This window comes from Bos indicus, chromosome 3, assembly GCF_029378745.1.
Source record: "Bos indicus isolate NIAB-ARS_2022 breed Sahiwal x Tharparkar chromosome 3, NIAB-ARS_B.indTharparkar_mat_pri_1.0, whole genome shotgun sequence".
NCBI classification, from domain to species: domain Eukaryota; kingdom Metazoa; phylum Chordata; class Mammalia; order Artiodactyla; family Bovidae; genus Bos; species Bos indicus.
The window spans coordinates 48,827,035-48,851,178 of NC_091762.1; the positions used below are offsets into that span (position 1 = coordinate 48,827,035).

General features: G+C 39.7%; 1 protein-coding gene across 1 annotated transcript in view; it reads left to right on the forward strand.

The window, feature by feature from the left end:
* Positions 1-24,144, forward strand: part of ALG14 (ALG14 UDP-N-acetylglucosaminyltransferase subunit) — a 98,233-nt gene that overhangs the window by 4,353 nt on the left and 69,736 nt on the right. Inside the window, exon 2 of the mRNA XM_019957019.2 lies at positions 935-1,086. Coding sequence (XP_019812578.2) covers positions 935-1,086 — 152 coding nt within the window. The remainder of the gene's footprint in view (positions 1-934; positions 1,087-24,144) is intronic.

Genomic DNA, 24,144 nt, shown 5'->3' on the forward strand with positions numbered 1-24,144 from the left:
CGTGTCTGACTCTTTTCAACCCCATGAATCGCAGCACGCCAGGCCTCCCTGTCCATCAGTGCTCATGCCTGCCTAATATTACTTCACAACATGGAAGCCTTCAGCAGCTGCTTCCCATTTTCCAACCTACTTTGCTGACCTTACTTCACCCTCATCTTTCTTCCCAGTGTTCCCACCAAGCCTTGAACACCCATCCCGGATCTTGTCTTCTCGTGTCCTAATGATCCCACCCCACCCACTGGCATCCCTATACCTGTCTGCCCATTAGCTTCACTTTTAAGTCATCTCAGCCTTTACCAGGGATCTTCTCTATGCTGAGGGCATTGCTTTTCATTACAGTTTGCTTGCCCGTCCCCCTCATTTTAATGTTTTTTGCTGTCTTGCGTCACTCTTTATATACCTGTGCGTGTCTTGCCCCTCTCCCATCAGACTTCTTGATAACAGGACCTGTGTCTTATACCAAGCTTCCCAAGTGACACAGTGGCCAAGAATCTGCCTGCAATGCAGGAGACTTGAGACACAGTTTTGATCCCTGCGTCAGGAAGGTCCCCTAGAGAAGGAAATGCTAACTCTCTCCAGTATTCTTTCCTGAGACAATCCCACGGACAGAGGAGCCTGATGGACTGTAGTCCATGGGGTCGCAAAGAGTTGGACACCACTGAGCCACTGAGCACACACAGTACAGTGTCTTATACTTCTGTGTACCTTCTTCAGCTAGAACAGTAGCATGACTTACTGCTGGTACTGATGTTATTTTTATATTATCCTCTTCCCCCATATAGAAATAATATTTCTTCAGGGGCACAGATTATTGTTTCCATATATTCCTTCTGTATTTTGAGAAATGCACAAAACTTAGCAGTAGGATAACATCATCAGATGGATATGTCCATTACAAGTTTCTTCATCTTAGGCCTTCCAATATTTTTTCCAGGTGGGCATACCACTGAGATGCTAAGGCTGCTGGAGAACCTGTCCAATGCTTATTCTCCTAGACATTATATCGTTGCTGACACTGATGAAATGAGTACCCATAAAATAAATTCTTTTGAACAAATTCGAGCTGATAGAAACCCCAGTGCTACGGTAAGTAATAATTTCTGTGTCTAAGAAAGTTACAGGTTATATATTGAATTTAATTCTCTCATGAAGCAATCTCATGGCACTTCAGTGCCCTGCTCACACAATACAGTCACACGTTTATTGCCGATGAAATATAGTGCCTTTACTACCCAAAGATAAAAGCTTCTTTAAATCTTCAGATAAAAATGGTTGCTAATTTCTTATATTCTTTTGTTTCAAATAGATAATTTTTTTTGGTAATTCCAACTGCAAAAATTGTTTTATTTATAATTACATACATTAAAGCATCCAGTTCATGTGCTTATTGGCTCTTCGTTAAATTTTTTTTTTTTATTAAGAACACACCAAAGTGTAATTCTTTGTAATATTTATCTGTTTATTTGGCTGTGCTGGGTTTTAGTTGCAATGTGCAAACTCTTGGTCGTGGCATGTGGGATGTAATTCCTTGACCAGGGATTGAACCTGAGCCCCCTGCATTGGGAGCATGGAGTCTTAGCCACTGGACCATCAAGGAAGTCTCTCATTAAAGTTCTTTATCAATGTATTACGTGTATTGATCATTTATCTGTTACTATTGTTTATCCTTCCAATTATATCTGTATCTGCCTTTAAAAATTACTTCTCAGCTCCTCGTTGCTCACTTCATTTTAGCATTTTAATCAGAATTTGGAGTAAACTGAAAAAAAGTAAAACTATTTTATCAAGGAAAGAAACCAGAGCTATTCTTCATTAGCTTGTCTCCGTCGTTCCCTCTCTCTGGTACCTGCCTGGCCATGGAGCTCCAACAGGTAGTTCAGGAATGGACAGACAACCCGGCTCAGGCCACTCAGATGGTTCCCTCTGGGCTCTTTGGACTTGAGGACCCAGAGAATGGAAATAGTCTTTCTTCAGGTGCTTCAGCTCTATAAAAGAGAGAACTTGGAGAAAAGCAGTCATGTTTTCACCTGCTAGCTAAAGACAGCTAGAGCAAACTATGAAGTTAATATACAGGAAGAGCAAGATGGAAAAGCAGATGCTGAGTCCTGCCTTCAGTTACTCCAGAGCTGCCCTCATATGAGCCCTATCGTTCTTATCGATAGTGCATCTAATCAGGATGCACTAATGGGTAACTCACCCTCTGCTGACCTTTGTAGCTAGTTAAACCTTGTTTTAGTTACAATTTGGTCACTTGTAAGCGTCATCCCTTACTGTGTGCATGCGTGCTAACTCACTTCAGTCGTGTCTGATTGTTTGCAACTCTGTGGACTGCAGCCTGCCAGGCTTCTCTGTCCATGGGATTCTCCAGACAAGAATACTGGAGTGGGTAGCTATTCCCTCCTCCAGGGGATCTTTCTGACCCAGGGATCAAACCCATGTCTCTTAAATCTCCTGCATTGGCAGGTGGGTTCTTTACTATTAGTGTGACCTGGGAAGGCCCCTCATCCCTCACTTCAGTTCAGTCGCTCAGTCATGTCCGACTCCTTGCGACCCCATGAACTGCAGCACACCAGCCCTCCCTGTCCCTCACCAACTCCCAGAGCCTACCCAAATTCACGTCCATTGAGTCGGTGATGCCATCCAACCATCTCATCCTCTGTCGTCCCCTTCTCCTCCTGCCCTCAAATCTTTCCCAGCATCAGGGTCTTTTCAAATGAGTCAGCTCTTTGCATCAGGTGGCCATCCCTCACTTATGCACTACTAAAATGTGTTCTTGGAAGATCCCTGTTAAACAAGATTGAAATCCACCCGCTATTATTCAGCCATAGTGAAATATGTGGTATGGGATGAGCCAAAATGCTTCATTTCTGTTTCAGGACTCAATACTGTGTTAGTTTCCTAGTGCTGTTATAACAAAGTGCTATACACAGGGTGGCTTGAAGCAAGGGAAATTTATTCTCTCACTTCATTTGTAGTTATTATAAAATAATGGCTGTATTCTGTATAATATATCCTTATAATTTATTTATTTTATGTGTAGTTTAATCCCTTCTCCGACTTGCCCCTCCTTCCCTTGCCCCATTGGGAACCACTAATTTGTTCTCTGTATCTGTGATTTTATTTCTTTTTTATTATATTCACTAGTTTATTTTTTCGATTCCACATGTGATATTATACAGTATTTGTCTTTCTCTAACTTACTTCGCTTAGTATAATATGCTCCAAGTCAATGCATATCATTGCATTTGGCAAAATTTCATTCTTTTTATGGCTGAGTAGTATTTCATTGTGTATGTGTGTGTATACACTACATCTTCTTTATCCATTCTTCTGTTAATGGACACTTAGGTTCCTTCCGTATCTTGGCAGTTGTATATAATGCTGCTATAAACCTTGGGGTGCATGTATCTTTTTGATTGAGTGTTTTTGTTTCTTTTTTCAAATATATACCCAGGAGTGGAATTGCTGGGTCATGTGGTAGTTCTCTATTTTTAGTTTTTTGGGAAACCTCCATACTGTTTTCCACAATAGCTGCACCAATGTACATTCTTACCAACAGTGTATGAGGGTTCTTTTTTTTCCACATCCTCACCAACATTTGTTATCTGTGTTCTTTTTGATGACAGCCAGACAAGTGTGAGGTAATATCTCATTGTGGTTTTAACCGACATTTCCCTGATCATTGGCCATCTGATCTTTTCTTTGGAAAATTGTCTGTTCAGATATTCTTCCCCTTTTTTAATCAGGTTGCTGGGCTTTTTTTTTTTCTTTGTTTTTTGATATTTGAGCTGTTTATATATTTTTGGATATTAGCCCCTTATTGATCATGTATTTGCAGATGTCTTCTCCCACTCAGTAGGCTGTCTTTTTATTGTGTCAGTGTTTTCCTTTCATGTGCAGGAGCTTTTAACTTTCATTAGGTTCCATTTGTTTATTTTTGCTTTTGTTGCCTTTTTTTAGGAGACAGATCCAAAAAACACTGCTACAATTTCTGTTGGGAGTCTTCTGCCTGTGTGTTCTTCCAGGAGTTTTATGGTTTCTGGTCTTACATTTAGGCCTTTAATCCATTTTGAGTTTATTTTTTCTACCTGATGTTAGAGAATGTTCTAATTTTATTCTTTTATATGTAGCTATCCAGCTTTCTCATTGCCACTTATTTAAGAGACTGTCTTTTCTTCACTGTGTGTTCTTGCCTCCTAAAATTTATCCTAAGTAATCGACCATCAGTGTATGGGTTTATTTCTGGGATCTCTGTTCTGTGCCAGAGAACAGAGATCTGTGTGATCTGTGTGTCTGTTTTTTTTTTTTTGCCAGTACCATCTTCTTGATTACTGTAGCTTAATGGTATAGTCTGAGGTCAGGGAGCACAATTTCTCCAGCTCTGTTCTTTCTCGAGATTGTTTGGCTGCTTTGTTGTCTTTTGTACTTCCATACAAATTTAAAAAATTTTTTAAGTTCTATGAAAAATGCCATTGGTCATTTGATAGAAATTACATTGAACCTGTGGATTGCCTTGGGTAGCATGGTCATTTTAAGATTATTAGTTCTTCCAATCTATGAACATGGTATACCTTTACATCTGTTTATGTGGTCTTCAATTTCCTTCATCAGTGTCTCATAATTTTCCAAACACAGGACTTTTTCTTCCTTAGGTAGGTTTATTCCTTGGTATTTTATTCTTTTTTGTGCAATTGTAAATGGGATTGTTTCCTTAGTTTCTCTTTCTGATAGTTTGTGATTAGTGTGTGGAAATGCAGCAGATTTTTGTGTATTAATTTTGTATCCTGAAATTTTGTTGTATTCATTGATGAACTCTTAACAGATTTTGGGTGGTGTCTGTCTTCAGGATTTTTTATATATAGTATCATATCATCTGCAAACAGTGACAGTTTTACTTCTTTCCAGTTTGGATTTTTTAATATCTGTTTCCCTGCTGATTTCTGTGGGTAGGACTTCTAGCACTGTGTTGAATAAACATGGTAAGAGTGGACATTCTTATCTTATTCCTAATTTAAAAAAAAATGTTTTCAGCTTTTCACTTTTGAGTATGATCTTAGCTGTGGACTTGACATATATGGCCTTTATTATGTTGAAGTGTGTTATCTCTATGCCCATTTTCAATATCATTAATAGATGTTGAAGTTTATGAAAAAGTTTTTCTGCATCTATTTAGATGATTATATGGCTAGTCAAGGCTATGGTTTTTCCAGTGGTCATGTATGGATGTCAGAGTTGGACAGTGAAGAAGGCTGAGCACCGAAGAATTGATGCTTTTGAACTGTGGTGTTGGAGAAGACTCTTGAGAGTCCCTTGGACTGCAAGGAGATCCACCCAGTCCATTCTGAAGGAGATCAGCCCTGGGATTTCTTTGGAAGGAATGACGCTAAAGCTGAAACTCCAGTACTTTGGCCACCTCATGCAAAGAGTTGACTCACTGGAAAAGACTCTGATGCTGGGAGGGACTGGGGGCAAGAGGAAAAGGAGACGACAGAGGATGAGATGGCTGGATGGCATCACTGACTTGAAGGATGTGAGTCTGAGTGAACTCCGGGAGTTGGTGATGGACAGGGAGGCCTGGCGTGCTGCGATTCATGGGGTCGCAAAGAGTCGGACACGACTGAGCGACTGTACTAAACTGATGGCTTTTATGCTTCAGTTGGTTAATGTGGTGTATCATATTTATTGATTTGCAGATATTGAAAAATCCTAACATCCTGGGATAAACTTCACTTAATGTATATCATCCTTTTAATGTATTGTTATGTAGTCAGTTATGTAGTTATGTTATGTAGTATATCATCCTTTTATATGTATTGTTATGTTATGTAGTATATCATCCTTTTAATGTATTGTTAGAGTCAGTTAGAGCTAGTGTTTTGTTGAGGATTTTGCATCTATGTTCATCAGTGATCTTGGCCTGTAATTTATTTTTTGTGGTATCTCTGTCTGGTTTGGGTGGCAAGGTGATGCTGACCTCACAGAATGAGTTTGATAGTGTTCCTTCCTCTGCACATTTTTAGAATAGTTTGAGAAGGATAGGTGTTGACTCTTCTCTAAATGTTTGGTGGAAATCACCTGTGAAGCCTTCTGATCCTGAACTTTTGCTTGTTTGGAATTTTTTTTAAATTATTGATTCATTTTCATTTCTGGTAATTGATCTGTCCATATTTGTATTTCTTCCTGATTGAGTCTTGAGAAGTCATGTAAGAGTTTTAGGAATTTGTCCGCTTCTTCTAAGTTGCCCATTTTGTATTGCCCATAGTTGTAGTAGTATCATGACTCTTTGTAGTTCTGTGGTGCAGGTTGTAACTTCTTTTTTATTTCTGATTTTATCGATTTGGGCCCACTTTCTTTTTCTCCTTAATGAATCTGGCTAGAGGTTTATCAATTTTGTTTATCTTTTCAAAGAACCAACTCTTAGTTTCATTGATCTTTTCTATTGTTTTTTAGTCTCTATTTCATTTATTTCCACTCTGACCTTTATAAGTTCTTTTTTTCTGTTAGCTTTAGGTTTTATTTGTTTTTCTTTTTCTAGCTCCTTTAGATTTGAGACTAGATTTCTTATTTGAGATTTTTCTTGTTTCCTGAGGTAAGCTTGTATTGCTGTAAGTGTCCATTTTAGAACTGCTTTTGCTGCATCCCATAGGTTTTGGATCATTGTGTTTTCATTTTCATTTGTCTTCACATATTTTTTTAATTTCCTTTTCAATTTCTTCAGCAATCCATTCATTGTTCAATAGCATAGTGTTTAGCTTTCACAGGTCTATATGTGTTTTGAAGCTTTTCTCTAAAAGTTGACTTTTAGTCTTATAGCAGTGTGGTCAGAAAACATGCTTGATAGGATTCTAGTTTTCTTAAATTTATCAAGGCTTCTTTTGTGTGAAGCCTGTAATGTATCCTGAAAAATGTTCCATGTGCACTTGAAAAGAATGTGTACTCTGCTGCTTTTGGATGGAATGTTCTATAAATACTCCTAAGTCCATCAGGACTATTGTGTCATTTAAGGCTAGTACTTTTTTTGTTAATCTTCTGTCTGGTCTGGATGATCTGTTCATTGATGTGAGTAGGGTGTTAAAGTCCCTTACTATTATTGTCGATTTTTCCCTTTGTGTCTGTATTTCTTTTATGTATTTAGATGCTCCTATGTTGGGTGCATATGTTTATATCTTCTTAGAGCAATGTCTTGATCATTATGTAATGTCCTTCTTTGTCTCTTGTAACAGTGTTTATTTTAAAATCTATTTCTTCTGCTGTAAGTATTGCTACCCCAGCTTTCTTTTGATTTCCACTTGCGTGGAATATGTTTTTCTATCACCTCATTTTTAGTCTGTGTGTATGCTCAAACTACCGCACAATTGCACTCATCTCACACGCTAGTAAAGTAATGCTCAAAATTCTCCAAGCCAGGCTTCAGCAATATGTGAACCGTGAACTTCCTGATGTTCAAGCTGGTTTTAGAAAAGTCAGAGGAACCAGAGATCAAATTGCCAACATCTGCTGGATCATGGAAAAAGCAAGAGAGTTCCAGAAAAACATCTATTTCTGCTTTATTGACTATGCCAAAGCCTTTGACTGTGTGGATCACAATCAACTGTGGAAAATTCTGAAAGAGATGGGAATACCAGACCACCTGATCTGCCTCTTGAGAAATTTGTATGCAGGTCAGGAAGCAACAGTTAGTACTGGACATGGAACAACAGACTGGTTCCAAATAGGAAAAGGAGTTCGTCAAGACTGTATATTGTTACCCTGTTTATTTAACTTATATGCAGAGTACATCATGAGAAACGCTGGACTGGGAGAAACACAAGCTGGAATCAAGATTGCCAGGAGAAATATCAATAACCTCAGATATGCAGATGACACCACCCTTATGGCAGAAAGTGAAGAGGAACTCAAAAGCCTCTTGATGAAAGTGAAAGTGGAGAGTGAAAAAGTTGGCTTAAAGCTCAACATTCAGAAAACGAAGATCATGGCATCCGGTCCCACCACTTCATGGGAAATAGATGGGGAAACAGTGGAAACAATGTCAGACTTTATTTTTCTGGGCTCCAAAATCACTGCAGATGGTGACTGCAGCCATGAAATGAAAAGACGCTTACTCCTTGGAAGGAAAGTTATGACCCACCTAGATAGCATATTCAAAAGCAGAGACATTGCTTTGCCAACAAAGGTCTGTCTAGTCAAGGCTATGGTTTTTCCTGTGGTCATGTATGGATGTGAGAGTTGGACTGTGAAGAAGGCTGAGCACCGAAGTATTGATGCTTTTGGTGTTGGAGAAGACTCTTGCGAGTCCCTTGGACTGCAAGGAGATCCAACCAGTCCATTCTGAAGGAGATCAGCCCTGGGATTTCTTTGGAAGGAATGATGCTAAAGCTGAAACTCCAGTACTTTGGCCACCTCATGCAAAGAGGTGACTCATTGGAAAAGACTCTGATGCTGGGAGGGATTGGGGGCAGGAGGAGAAGGGGACGACAGAGGATGAGATGGCTGGATGGCATCACTGACTTGATGGACGTGAGTCTGAGTGAACTCCGGGAGTTGGTGATGGACGGGGAGGCCTGGCATTCTGTGATTCATGGGGTTGCAAAGAGTCGGACACGACTGAGCGACTGATCTGATCTGATCTTTAGATCTGAAGTGCATCTCTTGTAGGCAGCTGTTTTTTTTTTTTAGCCACTCATTGTCTTTGATTAGATCATTTAGTCCAGTTAAATTTAAAGTAATTATTAATATGCATGTTCTTATTGCCATTTTGTTCATTGTTTTTTAGGTCTTTCTTGTTCTTCTTTTGTTCTCTCATGATTTGATGACTGTCTTTAGGATTAGGTTTGGATTCTTTTTTCTTTTTGCATGAGATATATGTATGATTATGATTATATATATGATTAAATTCATGATTTCTTAATTTCAACTGCATTTTAACAACTTTGCATTTGTATTCTCCTCCCCTCATGATAACTGTTTTAGATATCATGTTTTACCAGGAGTTGTTTTGTGTATCCCTTGTCTGATTATTGTGCATATAGATGGTTTTACTAACTTTCCTGCTAGCTCTGTGCATGGAAAATTTCCTACCTTTCCTGTATTTTTGCCTTTGAAAGTGAAAGTCACTCAGTCCTATCCAACTCTTTTCGACCCCATGGACTATATAGTCCGTGGAGTTCTCCAGGCTAGAATACTGGAGTGGGTAGCTGTTCCCTTTTCCAAGGGATCTTCCCAACATAGGGGTCAAACCCAGGTCTCCCACATTGCAAGCAGATTCTTTACCAGCTGAGCCACCAGGAAAGCCCGAGAATACTGGAGTGGGTAGCCTATCCCTTCTCCAATAGATCTCCCCAACCCAGAAATCGAACTGGGGTCTCCTGCATTGCAGGCAGATTCTTTACCAGCTGAGCTACAGCCTTTACTGATTAATTTTTTCCATTCATATTTTCATGTTTCCAGTTTCTAATTGTGACCTTTTCTTTTTCACCTTAGAGAAGTTCCTTTAACATTTCTTGTAAAGCTGGTTTGGTGGTGCATTTTAACAAGATTAGTTTTTCCAATCCATGAGCACAGAATATCTTTCTATTTATTGGTGTCTTCTTTAATTTCTTTCATCACTGTCCAATAATTTTCAGTAAACAAGTCTTTCACCTCCTTGGCTAAATTTATTCCTAGGTGTTTTATTCTTTTTGATGCAGTCGTAAATGGTATTGTTTTCTTAATTTCTCTTTCTGATAGTTTGTTAATAGTTGTAGAAATACAAAAGAGTTTTGCCTATTGATTTTGTATCCGGAACTTTGCTGAATGTGTCTCTTAATTCCAATAGTTTTTTGGTGGAATCTTTAGTGTTTTCTATATATAAAATATCATAGCACCAACAAATAGTCACTATTTTGTTCTTCTTTTCCAGTTTAAGTTTTGTATAACTTGTCTGTTATACAATGGCCCCAATGTCTGGCCCCACTGTGTTATTTTTGTTATGGAAATAAAACTTTGCAGCCTTTCTGTTTCTTTAAAAATCAGTGTAACAAAGATATTTTTCTAAGAACATGTTTAATTTTGGTAACTTTGCAAATATATTGGCATTGCTGCTGCTGCTGCTAAGTCACTTCAGTCGTGTCCGACTCTTAGCGACCCCATGGACTGCAGCCTACCAGGCTCCCCTGTCCATGGATTTTCCAGGCAAGAGTACTGGAGTGGGGTGCCATTGCCTTCTCCATATTGGCATTAATATTTTCATAATATTCTCTCGCTGTTTTTGTAATCTGTGCTATAGTGTTTGTGTATTTTCCATCTCTTTTGAGTTTCGTGTGTCATGATGTTTTAAATGTGTCTTTTATAAATGACAAAGTATAATTTTAAAATTCAAAACCGAGAATCATTGTCTCTTAACAAACATGTTTGGTACATGTACGTTTATTTTGGTTACTAATATATTAGATTTATTTCTACTATTTTATTTGGTTCTTTCTACTTACCATTTTCTTTGAATCTTTTTTTTGTTCCGTTTCTGCCTTCTGTTTGGATTGAGTTTTCATTGTTCTCCTCTTCTCCTGGAATGGAAATTACCCTCTTCCCTTGGGTATTTTCTTTAAACTGTTAATACAGATATCCAACTTAAAATCAAAATCTTGTTATTTCCAGTCTTCTGGAAAAAAAGAAAAAGCTTTTAGAATATTTTAACTGTATAGCACCACCTCCCATCCTATATGGTATTGTTCAGGGTTTTGGTTCTACCTTGTTTTTATTCCACTTATATTACTTATTACTATTATTTTATGCAGTTAGTATTTATTTAGATGTATGTAGTATTTGCTTTTCTTACCCTCACTACTCCTTTCTTTTGGATCCACTCTTTTTCTTCTAGAAATATATATATTTTTTTAGTTCTTGCATGGAAGGTCAGTAAGTGATTTATTCTTTCCATTTTGTTTGTTTGAATATGTTTGGGTTTTGCCCTCCTTTGATTGCATTCTGTATTTAGAATTCTAGTTTGAATTTTTTCCTTAATAACTGTGAATTTGGCATTCACTTATTTATTTAACAAGTATTTATTGCATTCCCATTGGGTGCTAGGGATACATTAGTGAATAAATTACAAATGTCTCTTCCTTTATGGTGCTATATCTCAGTAAGGGGATAATAAACAAGATATTTAAGTAAAATGTATAATTTGCTAGTGATAAATGCTAAAGAGAGAAATAGAGCAGGGAAATAGAGCAGTAAAAGGGAACAGAGAATATTGGGGAGTTGAAAGGAGATTGCAGTTTTTGGTAGAGTGGTTGGGAAAGGTGATACTTGAACCGAGACTTGATGGAGGTATGGTGCAAAGCAGCCTGAGGAAAGCCAGTTCTTGAAGAGGTAACAATAACTGCAGTGAAGTCCCCTGAGACAGAATTGTACCTGGCATATTTATGAAACAGCAAAGGAGATCAGTGTGGCCAAAGCAGAGTAAGCAAGAGAAAGCTCAGTAGGTTATGAAGCCATAGATGTTAAAGTGGGGATAACAGGGTCAGATCTTTTAAGACCTTTTGGTCCATTTTTAATCTTAGGTTTTTTTCCCCCCATGAGTGATATGGGGAACCATTGGGAAGTTTTAAAGGGGAATGATGTGATCCAGCTTATATTTTAATAGGATCATTTTGGTTGCTGAATACACTAAAAGAGGCAAGGGCAGAAGCAAGGAAAGCAGTTTGGAGGCTATTGGAGTAATTCAGGTGAGAGACCAGCATGGCTTGGACAAGGACGGCAGTGGTGGGTGTGATGGGGAACAGTCAGATTCTGGACATACTGTGAAGGAAGAGCTAATAGGATTTCCTGGCAGACAAGGTGCAAGATGTGGAGAAAAAACAGAGTGGGAGATGACATCCAGATTTTTGGCCTGAGCTACTAGGAAAATGGAACTGCCATTCATTTACATGAGGAAGACTACATGAGAGAACAGCAGGGCTGAGTGTAAGATATCTGAATATATAAGCAAGGATGTTGGCTGTGCAGTTAGATGTATGAGTCTGAAGTTGAAGAAAGCTGGTCTTCAACATGAATTTTGGAGTCACCTGTGTTTACATGGTAATACTCAAAACGAGAAACTGTGATATCACCCAGGAACTGAATGTAGTTAGGAAATAGAAGGCGGCTAAGAACTAAGCCCAGAGCACTCTAGGTTTCAGATATAGGGGAGCTGTTACTGTTGTGAAATTATCAGCCTTCAGTTTTTTGTTCCTCAGTAGGCCTCTGCTCTGGAACCTGGGGAGGGCAACCCAAAACCCAGCTCTAGCTTTCTTGCATCATTATATCCTCCTCCCAAACTTCAGGGTCACAGACTGCTCCTATTTCATTTTCTTCTTGTTTCTAGCAAGCAGAGATTTCCCTTCTTTCCAGTTCAGATAAAACTATATTTTGTTGTGTATCTTGCAGCATTTTAATCCATTTAGAGAAGGGTTTGGATCTTCGTTTAAGTCAGAGTTTTAATGTATCCTCTGTATAGATGCCTATTCTACACTGTCTGTATTAATGTCTTTAGTACATCTAATAAATAGCACCCCCTACCTATCCAATTTTCCCCACTCTTTAAAATCTGGTATAACTGTACCAACTGCAGTTTCCTAGCAGTTGATAATACTCCTGCAGTTAAAGTCCTTGACTGTCTCTTTTTAGTCTAATTTTTTTCTTAAGTAAACCAGAAACTCTGTACCACTTTAAAGCATTAATAATTGCACCCTGTGCCTGGGTGGGGTGTCTCATCCATATCCCTCAGAGCACTTTAGGAATAAAAGTGCATCAAGTCCCACTTGGTTCTGGTAAGAAGCCAAAACCTGCATTTTCAACACAAGCCCGCTCTTCTAAAAACATAAAGAAGACCTTCCCAGTAACTAGAAGATACAAGTGACCTATTATTAACCACATATTGTTGCCCAAGTAGCATAGGAAGTTTCTACTGTTTGGTTAATAACTTAGTCTAATATGGAATTTCTAAATACTTTTGTTAGTTTTTAGAAAAATATTTAAATGTTAATATTTGTCTATTTATGATAGATATAAATATCTAGCAGATTTTAAAGCTAAATTTTATGTTAATAATATAGTCTTATTATTGAAAGGTAGAAATGACCTACTTTTGTTGCAGAAACCTCATTCAAATTCCTCCTAATTCCTCTGATTCAGTACATTTTTACTTGTATTTAACATCTTTAGGTACATAATTTATCTTATTTATAGTTACACAAGAGTGAAGAGAAATAGTTATTTCTGGTGCACTTTTAACTCATCTCAGTCTATGTTTCTTTAAGTAGTTTAACTAGCTTTTGAAGAGAAACAGGCTTCTCTGGGGAGAAACATCTCGATGCCACTCAAAGAAAGCAACTGAGATTAGAAAGGTGAGGGGCAGAACGCTAAGCGAAATAAAAAACAAAACCATGTTTAGCTGTGAAATTACCTGTATGAAAAAAAATCTGGAAAAGCCTTCTAAAGAAAATGTAATTTCCACTGGGATTATCTCTAAAGTAAAGAGTGGCTAAAGTAATATCTTTTCGAAAAATTGGATGGTAACCTTTCCAAATAGAACCAATTACCAGAGCTGTATTATATAAAGGTAAGTGAAAAATCACAGCAGAGCTTCTTCCCGGGAAGCAGTCATCCACCTGTTGGCCTGTGTTTCAGCAGGGACATCCACCCCTTTGGGACACTGAGGGAAGTGAGAGTCAGGGCACTGCACTGTAGATTCTGGTTCATTTTTTTATTTGCTTCTCAGTCTGCGCCTTATTTGTTAACCACCCGGCTTGACAACCATTACTCCTTGTAACTTCTGTTAGAGCCTGAGTTGGCACCTTAACATCATATCAGTAAAGACAGAAGTTCAGTGACACGTGAATAAAACATTTTTTGAATACACATAAAAATTAAAAGAGTGAGCTTTTTTCTTATGTAAAACAATAATAGAAGTTTCTGAAAACTGAGTTGAAGGGTTGAAAATTAGGGTCAACCTTCTTTACTTTTGGGTCACTGACTAGATTTCTCACTACTCTATAGTTAAACGTATAATGCTTTGCCAAGAAAGATTATTTGTTTATTTTGTAGGGGGAAAAAAGGAATATTCAGTGCATGCCAATTCTATACAAGACATTATGCTTATGTGGATATTTCAGCATATCTTTATAATCAGTATGCCCCATAATTACCTGCTGCAGGACTGTAAACAGTTATTTTTCTGTTTCTTTTCTTTTCCAAAAGTTGTGTTTCTAAATTGAAAATCTGTAGACTGCAAAGAAGTATGGGAGTAAAAAATGGGAGTTTCCAGTAACCACTCCAGTCTCACTGTCTAGAGGGAAACACTGCACCAGCTTGAGTCATATCCTGCTGGGATTACTTTTTTTTCCTCCTGTTATACATGTACTTATAACAGGATATTATGAATTATGTGTACATATATATACGTAACTGTATAAACAGGGGTGGGAGAGCATAGCATGGCTAGTCTATAAATCACACCCTGTACATTGCTTTCAGCTTTTCTGTTCTTTTAACTCTGTACCTACTTTTCCATGTTGGTACTTGTAGGTCTACCTTATAATGCTTAGATATGTAGTATTGTTGTGCCTTTTCCCTATTGTTGTTTTCAGTTTTTCATAGAATACTGTAGTAAACAATTTTGAATTTGTTATATATAGTCTGCAAGTATTCTTATAACTTTCTAGATTTTCTGCAAATGTGAGTGTGACTTTGATTAGAAAAAAATGAAAAACCAAAAGCGCAAATTAAGTACCTTGCTGACATGGAAGGGCGTGTCACCCCTTTGGCACTGTAGCATTCTGCTAGAATGTTGATTGAATTCTTGATTTGATGTAAATGCAGTAAATATATGAGAGTATCCTGTGGGGTAAATAAGTGAAATAGCTATCCCAAACTCTTACTGTTTTGGTCACTAAATAAAACCCTCCTGGGCCTCTCTTCATATTTTTCAATAGTTTACTGGGCCAGGTGGTACTGAATGCATGCTATGTTCAAACCCCACATATACTGCAGTTACTTTGAATTCTAGTCTTCTTATCTGCATCATATTCATATTCTTGGCTGCCTACATTTATTGTCCTTAAACAGTGCATTGAACAAATAACCTATTATTCTAACATTTTTAATGATTTCCTTAATGTGAAAAAGTGTATTTGGAGCCAAAAGCCAATCTCCGTAAGAGGCATTCTTCTCCCTAGAATCAGACCCCAAACAAGAATACCTGCCAATTCAGTTCAGTTCAGTTCAGTCGCTCAGTCGTGTGCAACTCTTTGTGACCCCGTAGACTGCAGCACGCCAGGCTTCCTTGTCCATTACCAGCTCCCAGAGCCTGCTCAGACTCACGTCCATCGAGTCAGTGATGTCATCCAACCATCTCATGCTCTGTCATGCCCTTCTTCTCCTGCCTTCAATCTTTCCCAGCATCAGGGTCTTTTCCAATGAGTCAGTTCTTCGCATCAGGTGGCCAGTGTATTTCAGTTTCAACTTTAGCGTCAGTCCTTCCAATGAATATTCAGGACTGATTTCCTTTAGGATTCTGGTTGGATCTCCTTGCAGTCCAAGGGACTCTCAGGAGTCTTCTCCAACACCACAGTTCAAAAGCATCAATCAAAAGCTCAGCTTTCTTTATAGTCCAACTCTCACATCCATACATGACTACTGGAAAAACCATAGCCTTGACTAGACGAACCTTTGACAAAGTAATGTCTCTGCTTTTTAATATTCTGTCTAGATCGGTCATAACTTTCCTTCCAGGGAGTAAGCATCTTTTAATTTCATGGCTGCAATCACCATCTGCAGTGAGTTTGGAGCCCCCAAAAATAAAATCAACCACTGTTTCCCCATCCATTCCCCATGAAGTGATGGGACTGGATGCCATGATCTTAGTTTTCTGAATGTTGAGCCTTAAGCCAACTTTTTACTCTCCTCTTTCGGTTTCATCAAGAGGCTCTTTAGTTCTTCACTTTCTGCCATAAGGGTGGTGTCATCTGTGTATCTGAGGTTATTGATATTTCTCCCGGCAATCTTGATTCCAGCTTGTGCTTCATCCAGCCCAGCATTTCTTTCCCCAATTTATGATGCAGTATCAGTCAGAATTCTAGAGTTTTTCAAGTTTTTTTTAATTCAATATTAAATATTTGTTTTCTACTTGCCAGGCATTGTAATAGGCAGTTGGGATACATCAGTGAAAAAACAGGCCAGAAATATTCCTGCAATCTACTCGAGCTGGATCAGAAAGGCAGTAATACTAGACAGAGTGAATAAGAAAACCATACAGCTTATTAGTAGGCAATCAGTGCTGGGGGGTGATTGCCCAAGAGCCAGGGGTTGGGGTGGGGGATTGAGAATTCTGACAAGGAGGAAAAATTTGCAATTCTGATCAGGATCTTCAAGAAAATGGGAGCACCTGGGAGAAGGCATTTCAGGCAGAGGGTGTGGTCTGGAAAAACTGCCTAATGGATGTTGGGGGAATGGCTGAGGGTCAGAGTGAATGGAGGGAGGGATACCAGAGAAGAGACGGAAGGGTAGGTTGGGGCCAAATGGTGTGGGGCCTTGTAGGCCCGTGTGAGGACTTCCTGTCTTGCTCTGAGGAAAATAGGGAGCTGTTGGAAGGTTTTGCCCCAGAGAGTGACGTGGCCTGACTGCTATTTTAAACAAATCACTCTGGTTGCTGTGTTGCCCGTAGACTGTAAGGGACAGGGTGAAACCAAGGAGGGTAGTTAGGTAGTTGAAGCAATCCAAGCAAGAGAGAGTGTGGCTTGTATTACTAGGGATAGGAACAGGGGGAAATGGTTAGAATTTGGATTTTTTTTTTTTCCTGAAAGTAGAGTAATAGAATTTTCCTGACAGATTGGATATGAGTTGAGGAGAAAAGAGAAATCAAGCAGAAGTTCGGAGATTCTATCAGTGGCCCTGGGAAGTCTATCAGTGGAGCATCCTCATCTCCAAGTGTCTTTATAAATAATATTTTGTACCACCCAAATGAGTCAACATCCTCTATCTACACTGGCTGGAGGAACCAGGATGCAACCTGGAATTCAAAGGGGCTGCCCAGGCCCTCCCAGCACTGCTTTAAAACTATCTCCTAAGTCCTGTGCATTTGCACTCTCTCTTTCTCTTTTTTCTCTCCCCTCCCCCGCTTCCTCTCTCACCCCTCCTCTTCCAACCCAAAAAGGCCTTTCAAGCTCCAGAAATGATTCTTCGAAGTCCTTCCACGTGTTGAAGAACTTTGTAAAATATTAAGACTCTCCCTCGGCTGCTTCCTCACCCCATGTTGCTGTCATTCCCTCATGCTGCCACCAGGTGGCAGCGCACTGCGGAACATTATGCTTTTGGGCCCTGCTCGACTTCTCAGTAGGGGCAAGGAACCGCTGGACTTTAGATGGATTTCTAATATATATCGCATACTAATCTGGCTTGGGGAAGATGAGGAGAGATTGTCCCCAATTCTTTTTTTAGTAGCATCATATAACCTTGCTAGGGATAATATCCTTTCTTGAGTTTGAAAAGGCTCTAACTGGCTTTCTAGCAGTCTTTCCATGTAGAGTGTGAATTTAAAGACTTTCTTCACCAAACACCTTCTTGAGGTTGCAGTACTGTTTACTTGTTTTATACGCTCTTTATTTGTGACAGGTAGAACAGCTCCCTAGAAGGCTTCCCAAAAGTAAAATCCTTGAAAATTATAAGTGGATATTAAGTAGTTTCTGTATGCAGAATGTGGACTGTGTTTTTATAAAGTAAGGAAAGGAAGTACCCTTAGTCTGAGGTTTTGGTGTAGTTGGACAGGCAGAGCATGAATACTGGAAACCTTAGAAATTAATTAATGATAGTGTTATTGGGCAGGGCTGCTGACTAAAAAATAATATAGCACCAGGTACCTCTGGAGTATGGAGTATAGGGTAGGGTGGGAAAGAAGCCTCTTGGTTGAAGTCTGCCTAACTGCCTTGTCAGTTAGGCTCCCAGCCTCTCTGCCGTTACCTGGTAGAAAACCCAAGGTTTATCCACCGGAAAGGTTAAATAAAGAAATTTTGGCTTTGGAAACAACAAACCAAATTGCAGATGGGTTAAGACATTGCCCTAAAAACTGAGAGCTTAAGCAATGTGTATAACTACCCCTGTTCCCCCCATGCATACCACTTAGGTCTCCTTTGCCATCAGTTCATATGTTTCCCCAGGCAGGAGATTAAACATTAACTTTGAAGAAACTGATTTGCTTTGGAGATTAGAGCTATGTATTCCAACACTTGGGATTTTCCCCCAGTGAAGTGGTCAAGTCCTGTTTTTGTCCTCTACGTGACAAGTTCCACCCAGCACACAGAGCTTCTGTCTTCCTTTTAATGCCTCATTCTTCAGTAGGAACTGGGATTTCTCAGCCTTGGTACTGTTGATATTTTAGATGGGGAGGCTGTCTTCTCCCTGGGGGATGTTTAGCAGCATCCTCAGCCTTCACCACTAGAGGCCAGTAGCACCCATTCCTTCTCCACCCCTCACCCCCAGGCTTCCGGCCAAACATGTCTCTTATCCTTGTTGCCTGAAGGTCTCTGAGGGAGAAATCTCCCCCTCTCTCTTGAGAACTACTGCTTTGAACCAGCATCCACAGACTACCAAATATTGGAAGAAAGTCCCTAACATAAGAGAAGGCAAAACTAACCAGGAAAGGGATTTTGAGAAAAGGAATGGGAAGGGCGGAGGAGGGGGTTTCGAAGGAAAACAATAACGTTAGAGAAATGAGAGGACATTGTATCTTTAAAAAAAGAATGAGATCTACCTTCTAAAAGCCCTCATAGAATAAGAAAGACCTTTGGCTATTAAAATTTTAATTATAGGAATTAAAAAATCAGAACATTGGAAGATCATATTCAAGAACTCTTCTGTAAATAAGAACAAAAAACAAAAACAGTAGAGAAAAGGTAAAAAAATTAAATAATTAAATTAGATGTTGGCAGTCTACTATCCAAAAAGACCAAGGACATAGGGAAGTTGTTTTTTTTTTTTTTTAAGTGAAGAGCCAAGAAAAATTCCCAGCACCCGAAGGACATGACCTTCAAACTAAAGGACTACCCCCGAGCCAGTTAAAACTGTAGTCACAGCAAGATATATCATCATACTATTTCAGAACTCGTGGTTAAAGAGAAAAATTCCAAAAACATCCAGAAAGGAAAAGGAAAGGAGTCACATTGGGGGTTCTACTGGCATTCAGAATGACAGTGGAGAAATGTTCTCAAACTGATTCCCCATAAATCCTTTCACAGAGGACGCGCTCCACCAAAACAAGGGGAATCCAAGGAAGAGGAAGCCTTTAGTCCAGGAGTCTGAGAGCAGCAAGCGGAATTTTCTGGATGGCAGGGAAGGAGTTCCGTGCGAAGACAGCCGTGTTCAGCAGGCCCAGAGAGAGAAAAGACCATGCTGATTTGCGTGTGAAGGAGGGACAGCTCTGGAGCTAGAGTGTTGGGGGCGGGGGCGGGAACGGTAGCTTCTCGGGAAGGGTAGGGGGACGCGAAGAGTGAACCTGGGGAAAAGTAAGGAAGGCGGGAAGTTCAGCACTCGAAGGAGCAAATGGAGGAATCACGACAGCTGCTGAAAGCAGTCGGTTAAATTTACAAGGCAAGAAATTATTTCAGATTTAGAAACCCAAGACCGTCTTAGCATGTTTCCAGTTGCAGAAAAGATTTAAGTTAGCTGGTATTAAGATTGTACAAAGTGGGTAGAGGAATCATCTTAGCGTTACCAATAATGGTTGATTTTCAGTTTTGTTTGAACATTTTCTGTGTTTTCTAAAGTTATAATTAGAAAACAAAGTGTTTTGGAGGGGTTTTTGGTTTTTTGTTTGTTTGTTTGTTTAGAAATAAAGCTGAGAAGAGAGAAAAGCCCCAGTGGAAGTAGTAATTTTCTGAATACCCACATTTCATCAGCACTAATATTTAGGGACTAGTAAAATTTTTTGGAAGCACATTACTTTTTCTGTTACTTTAATAAATAGGGATCTCTTGGTATCATCTTTTAGCCTGTCTGTATGATTCAGTGACAGTTTCCTGATTGTAGGACTCATCTACCAGAACGTCTGAAATTAGCATGATGTGCTTGCATTTAACAACACCTGCTGTTTTCCACAAGGTGGGGTGCTGACTTCACACAGTGAACTGAGGCTGTGTTTAACTGCTGAGACTTCTAAATCTAATGCTAATGCACTTGGTATCTCTCTTACATAATTCCCAGGCAATCCTAGAAGAAGTAAGTTTGTGAACTGTGTAAAAGCAGTTACGGGGTTTTGTTACAGTTCATGGTTTAACGTATTTACCTTTTTAGAGTGTGACCAGTGTATACATGCACTTTTCCTCTTTATAGTGGACCTTAACTACATTCAATTATAGGTGAAGGTAAAAAATATCTCTAATTTGGAAGAGGATCATTCTAGATGCCTGAAATACCTTAAATAGAAAGTATCTAAAGTGTATTGCACTTAGAGATCCTGCCGTGGCTCTTTCAGTGAATAAATGATTATTTCTAAAACAGTACATCAGATAGATGTATAATATATGGTTCTCAAGTATTTTAAGTAGCTTAAACTCCTTCCCAAATCTTAATTGTCACATCCTCCATCTCTTCAACAAAGGCAAATTAAACTTTCTTTGAATCAGATTCTGAATTGATGTTATTAAAGTAACTGTAAATAGTATATTGCAGTTATTTCAACCTTCAGGTAATTTAACTTCTTCCCCGTGCCAGTGAAATTTGTATGGGCTTCTGACAACATGCAGAGCTGGTAACATTTTACAGTATGATGCTGTTGTTTCTCCATTTTAAAGCAAATTAAAGACATTATAATAACCAGTGTTTGAATTTAAATATTTACATAAATAGCATACTTTAAAAATTCATGGGCCCAAGTATACAGTAATTTTTGTTGTTGTTGACACAAAATCAGGATGTGGCCTGTTTCCTTTTATCCTTCCTTTTGCATAGATGGAGATCCTTTGGTCCCTTTTAGCCTTTAAGCTCCAGGAAATAATTCTGGAGCCAGTAGTCACAATCCTGCCAGGGACAACATAGTTCTAAGCCCTGCAAGTAGTGAGGCTGACCAGTGGTGGTTTCAATCACCAATTGACCAAAGAGCTGAGCGCTAGAAGAAGGCAGAAGTGGAAGAGGGGGTACAGGGGTGTTCACTCATCCTTCAAGGATGTGAGAGGCGCCTGAGTCATGGCAGAAAGTGACGACCCACGAAGTGACCTATGACAAAGGAGCTCTGGGTTCCAAGCTGGGTCCTGCTGATGACCAACCACCTTATCACCTCGGGTAACTTAGTCTCTCTGGACGTCAGCCTCTCACTGTGAATGAAGCCAGGAGGCCTGGATGAGACCAGGGATCCTCAACAAGCATCTGTGATCCCACCATTGGCTGTCAGGTCTGACTTGTCTGAGACAAATGAGGCCTCTGCTCCAAGCCAGGTTACCCTGAGACCTGTCAGCGCCTGCCTAGAATCTAGATTTCCCAACACTGCCTTTTCCTAGATTCCCAGTTGTCGTACTCTGTCTACCACCCTGCCAAGTCAGTCCATTGCCCATGTTCCTGTACAAATCCTTTCTGTCCCATTTCAACCTGAAAATTACCTGTATGTATTCTCTAACAAGTGGTGCTAGTGGTAAAGAACCCGCCTGCTAATGCAGGAAACATAAGAGATGTGAGTTCGATCCCAGGGTTGGGACAATCCCCTGGAGGGGGGCGTGGCTGCACACTCCAGTATTCTTGCCTGGAGAATCCCATGGACAGAGAAGCCTGGCGGACTACACTCTGTAGGGTCGCAAAGAGTCGGACACAACTGAAGTGTCTTAGCACACACATTCTCTAACACTGATATATTTTGTACTTAGAGTGTTTTTCTGACTCAAAATTATGCTCAAAATCAAACCACAATGATATGCTCTCAGTGTGTTTCCCCTTTTACCATCACTCCCCTAGAAACCTGAGAGTCACCCTAAGCTCCCCATCCTCCTTAAATCCCTGATCCCCGCCTCTTGCCCTCTCCAGTCCTTCGCCTTAGTGTTATGAGCATCCGTTAGGCCTTCAGCATCATTCTCCTGGTATATTTGTTTCTCCCAAATGCTTTCCCTTCTCTGGTTGAGACCCCTCAGCAGGGCCCCTCTATCCACTCTCTTCATACGCTCCTTTTTAGCATCTTCAGTATCTCCTCTTTGCCTTTAGATTTGAGCCCATACTCTTTAGCATGGCTTTGGGGGCCCTACTTCTCAAGCTCCATTTGCTGCTGCTCTCTGCTCTTTACATGCCAAAATCTAGTTCCCCAGGTATTCCATGCCACTCCATGCCTCCCTGCTGTGAACATGCCAGAAGAACCTCTTTCCCCCTCTGCTAGACCTGGTAAATCTCATATTCTTCCAAGTTAGATAAAACAGCTCTTCCATAAAGCTTAACTTAGTTTATCAAAGTATTAATTCATCATTTCTTACTTGGTGCTAACATTATTTTTAATAATTATGTCTCTTATTGTATCAGTCTCTCTGATTGCAATTATTAGTTGTCCTGTGTCACTCTACCAAATGGCAGTGAGTTCCTTATAAATATTTTACTTACCCTTGTGCTCCCAGCCTGGTTCTGTCACCTAGTAGGTGCTCTTGGGAGTTTACCTGAGCTTACAATGAAGAGTCCAGCTCTGATAGCCAGTGTTGTAAATGACTGCTTCATCTATGATTTGAATATATTTTCCTTTTTAAGCAGAGGCAAACAGTCTTTAAATTCATACCATTTTAAAGCTAAAAGGAAGTGTTTCAGCTGCAAGTGCCCTAAAACCAAACTCAAAACTGGCTCAAACAATAAAGAGAATGTGTTGACTTACGACATGGGAAAAATTCAGTCTTGTTTCTGGCAAGACTTGGTCCAGCTGCCCAGGGAGATCACCAAGGATAGCAGCATGTCTCTGCTCCATCTTCCACAGAGTCATCGCCATTGGGCCCCCCAGTGCTGCCTCCAGCAGCCCCCAGCTCTCCCCACAGGGGAGCAAAGAGCATTAGCACCTCCTGGCTTCATGTCTTTGCCCTAACTGTCTAAGGAAGAAGAAGGTCTCTTATAGCATGTAGGAGAGGGAGAGATAAAGCATCTTTTCCCCAAAAATCCAAGCTAACATCTGCTGCCTAATGATCTCCAACTGGATCATGTTCCCATCTTTCAGCTAATCATCACAGCCAGAGGTGAGTGTTGTTCCCTGGTGCTGAAGCTGTTCCAGGTCTACTCTTGGAGCTACAGGTTGGGAGCTAAGGAGACGGGCTAAAATCCTACCAAAAGCATCTGACTGCGAATGTGAGCAAGAGTGAGTTACCCAAAGGAAAAATCAGATTATTGCTGGAAAAGGACAACTAATGTTCATTATGAAGGACTTTAGAAATCTTTTGGGCCAGACTCCCATAATTGTTTCAAGAACAAACTTCTTTTTATTTCCCTGAAGCCTGAGACCTCCACATAAGAAAAGAACTTCTCAAGGTAAAGTGAGGAATGCCTGCAAGTCGTGAGGCAGGGCTATAACAGCAACCTTGTCTTCTTTGATGAGTCAAGCTTGAGAACGAGTTGTGGGATCCTGATGGCTGGTTAAGGATTCCCTGATCTCAGCCAGGCCTCCTTGCTTTCCAGTGAGAGATCTGAGGTCCAGAGAGGCTAAGTCATCCGGGTTTCAGAGCTGATTATCTGAGCGGAACCTGGCTTGGAACCCACAGCTCATTCATCCTAAGTCACTTCACGGTGCATTGTCATCATCTACCGTGAAGTGAGCAGCTACCAAGTTCTGGAAGGACATGCCTATAAAACCTTTTGTGTTTTTTAGTAAATTATGGTCATCTTGATTTCAGAATCGTTGGGTGAGTCATCCAACATACTTTTACTGTATATTATACTTTTCATTATTAAAAAGAGCAGTTATGAAAGAAAGCTGAAACCATTTTTGGTTGAATAGAATTTTACCATTTTCATTTTGTCTTGTTTCCAAGATTCTGCACTAGCATGGCATTCACTAAATAATAAATGTATTGTACATTTCAGTGTGTGGTAGCAGCGAAGAATGACTTCATAGACCACTTGACCTGCTCTGTTGTGGTTTATGATGCCATCTGGATTCCTTGGTGGAATTATTTCCATCTAAATCACTAT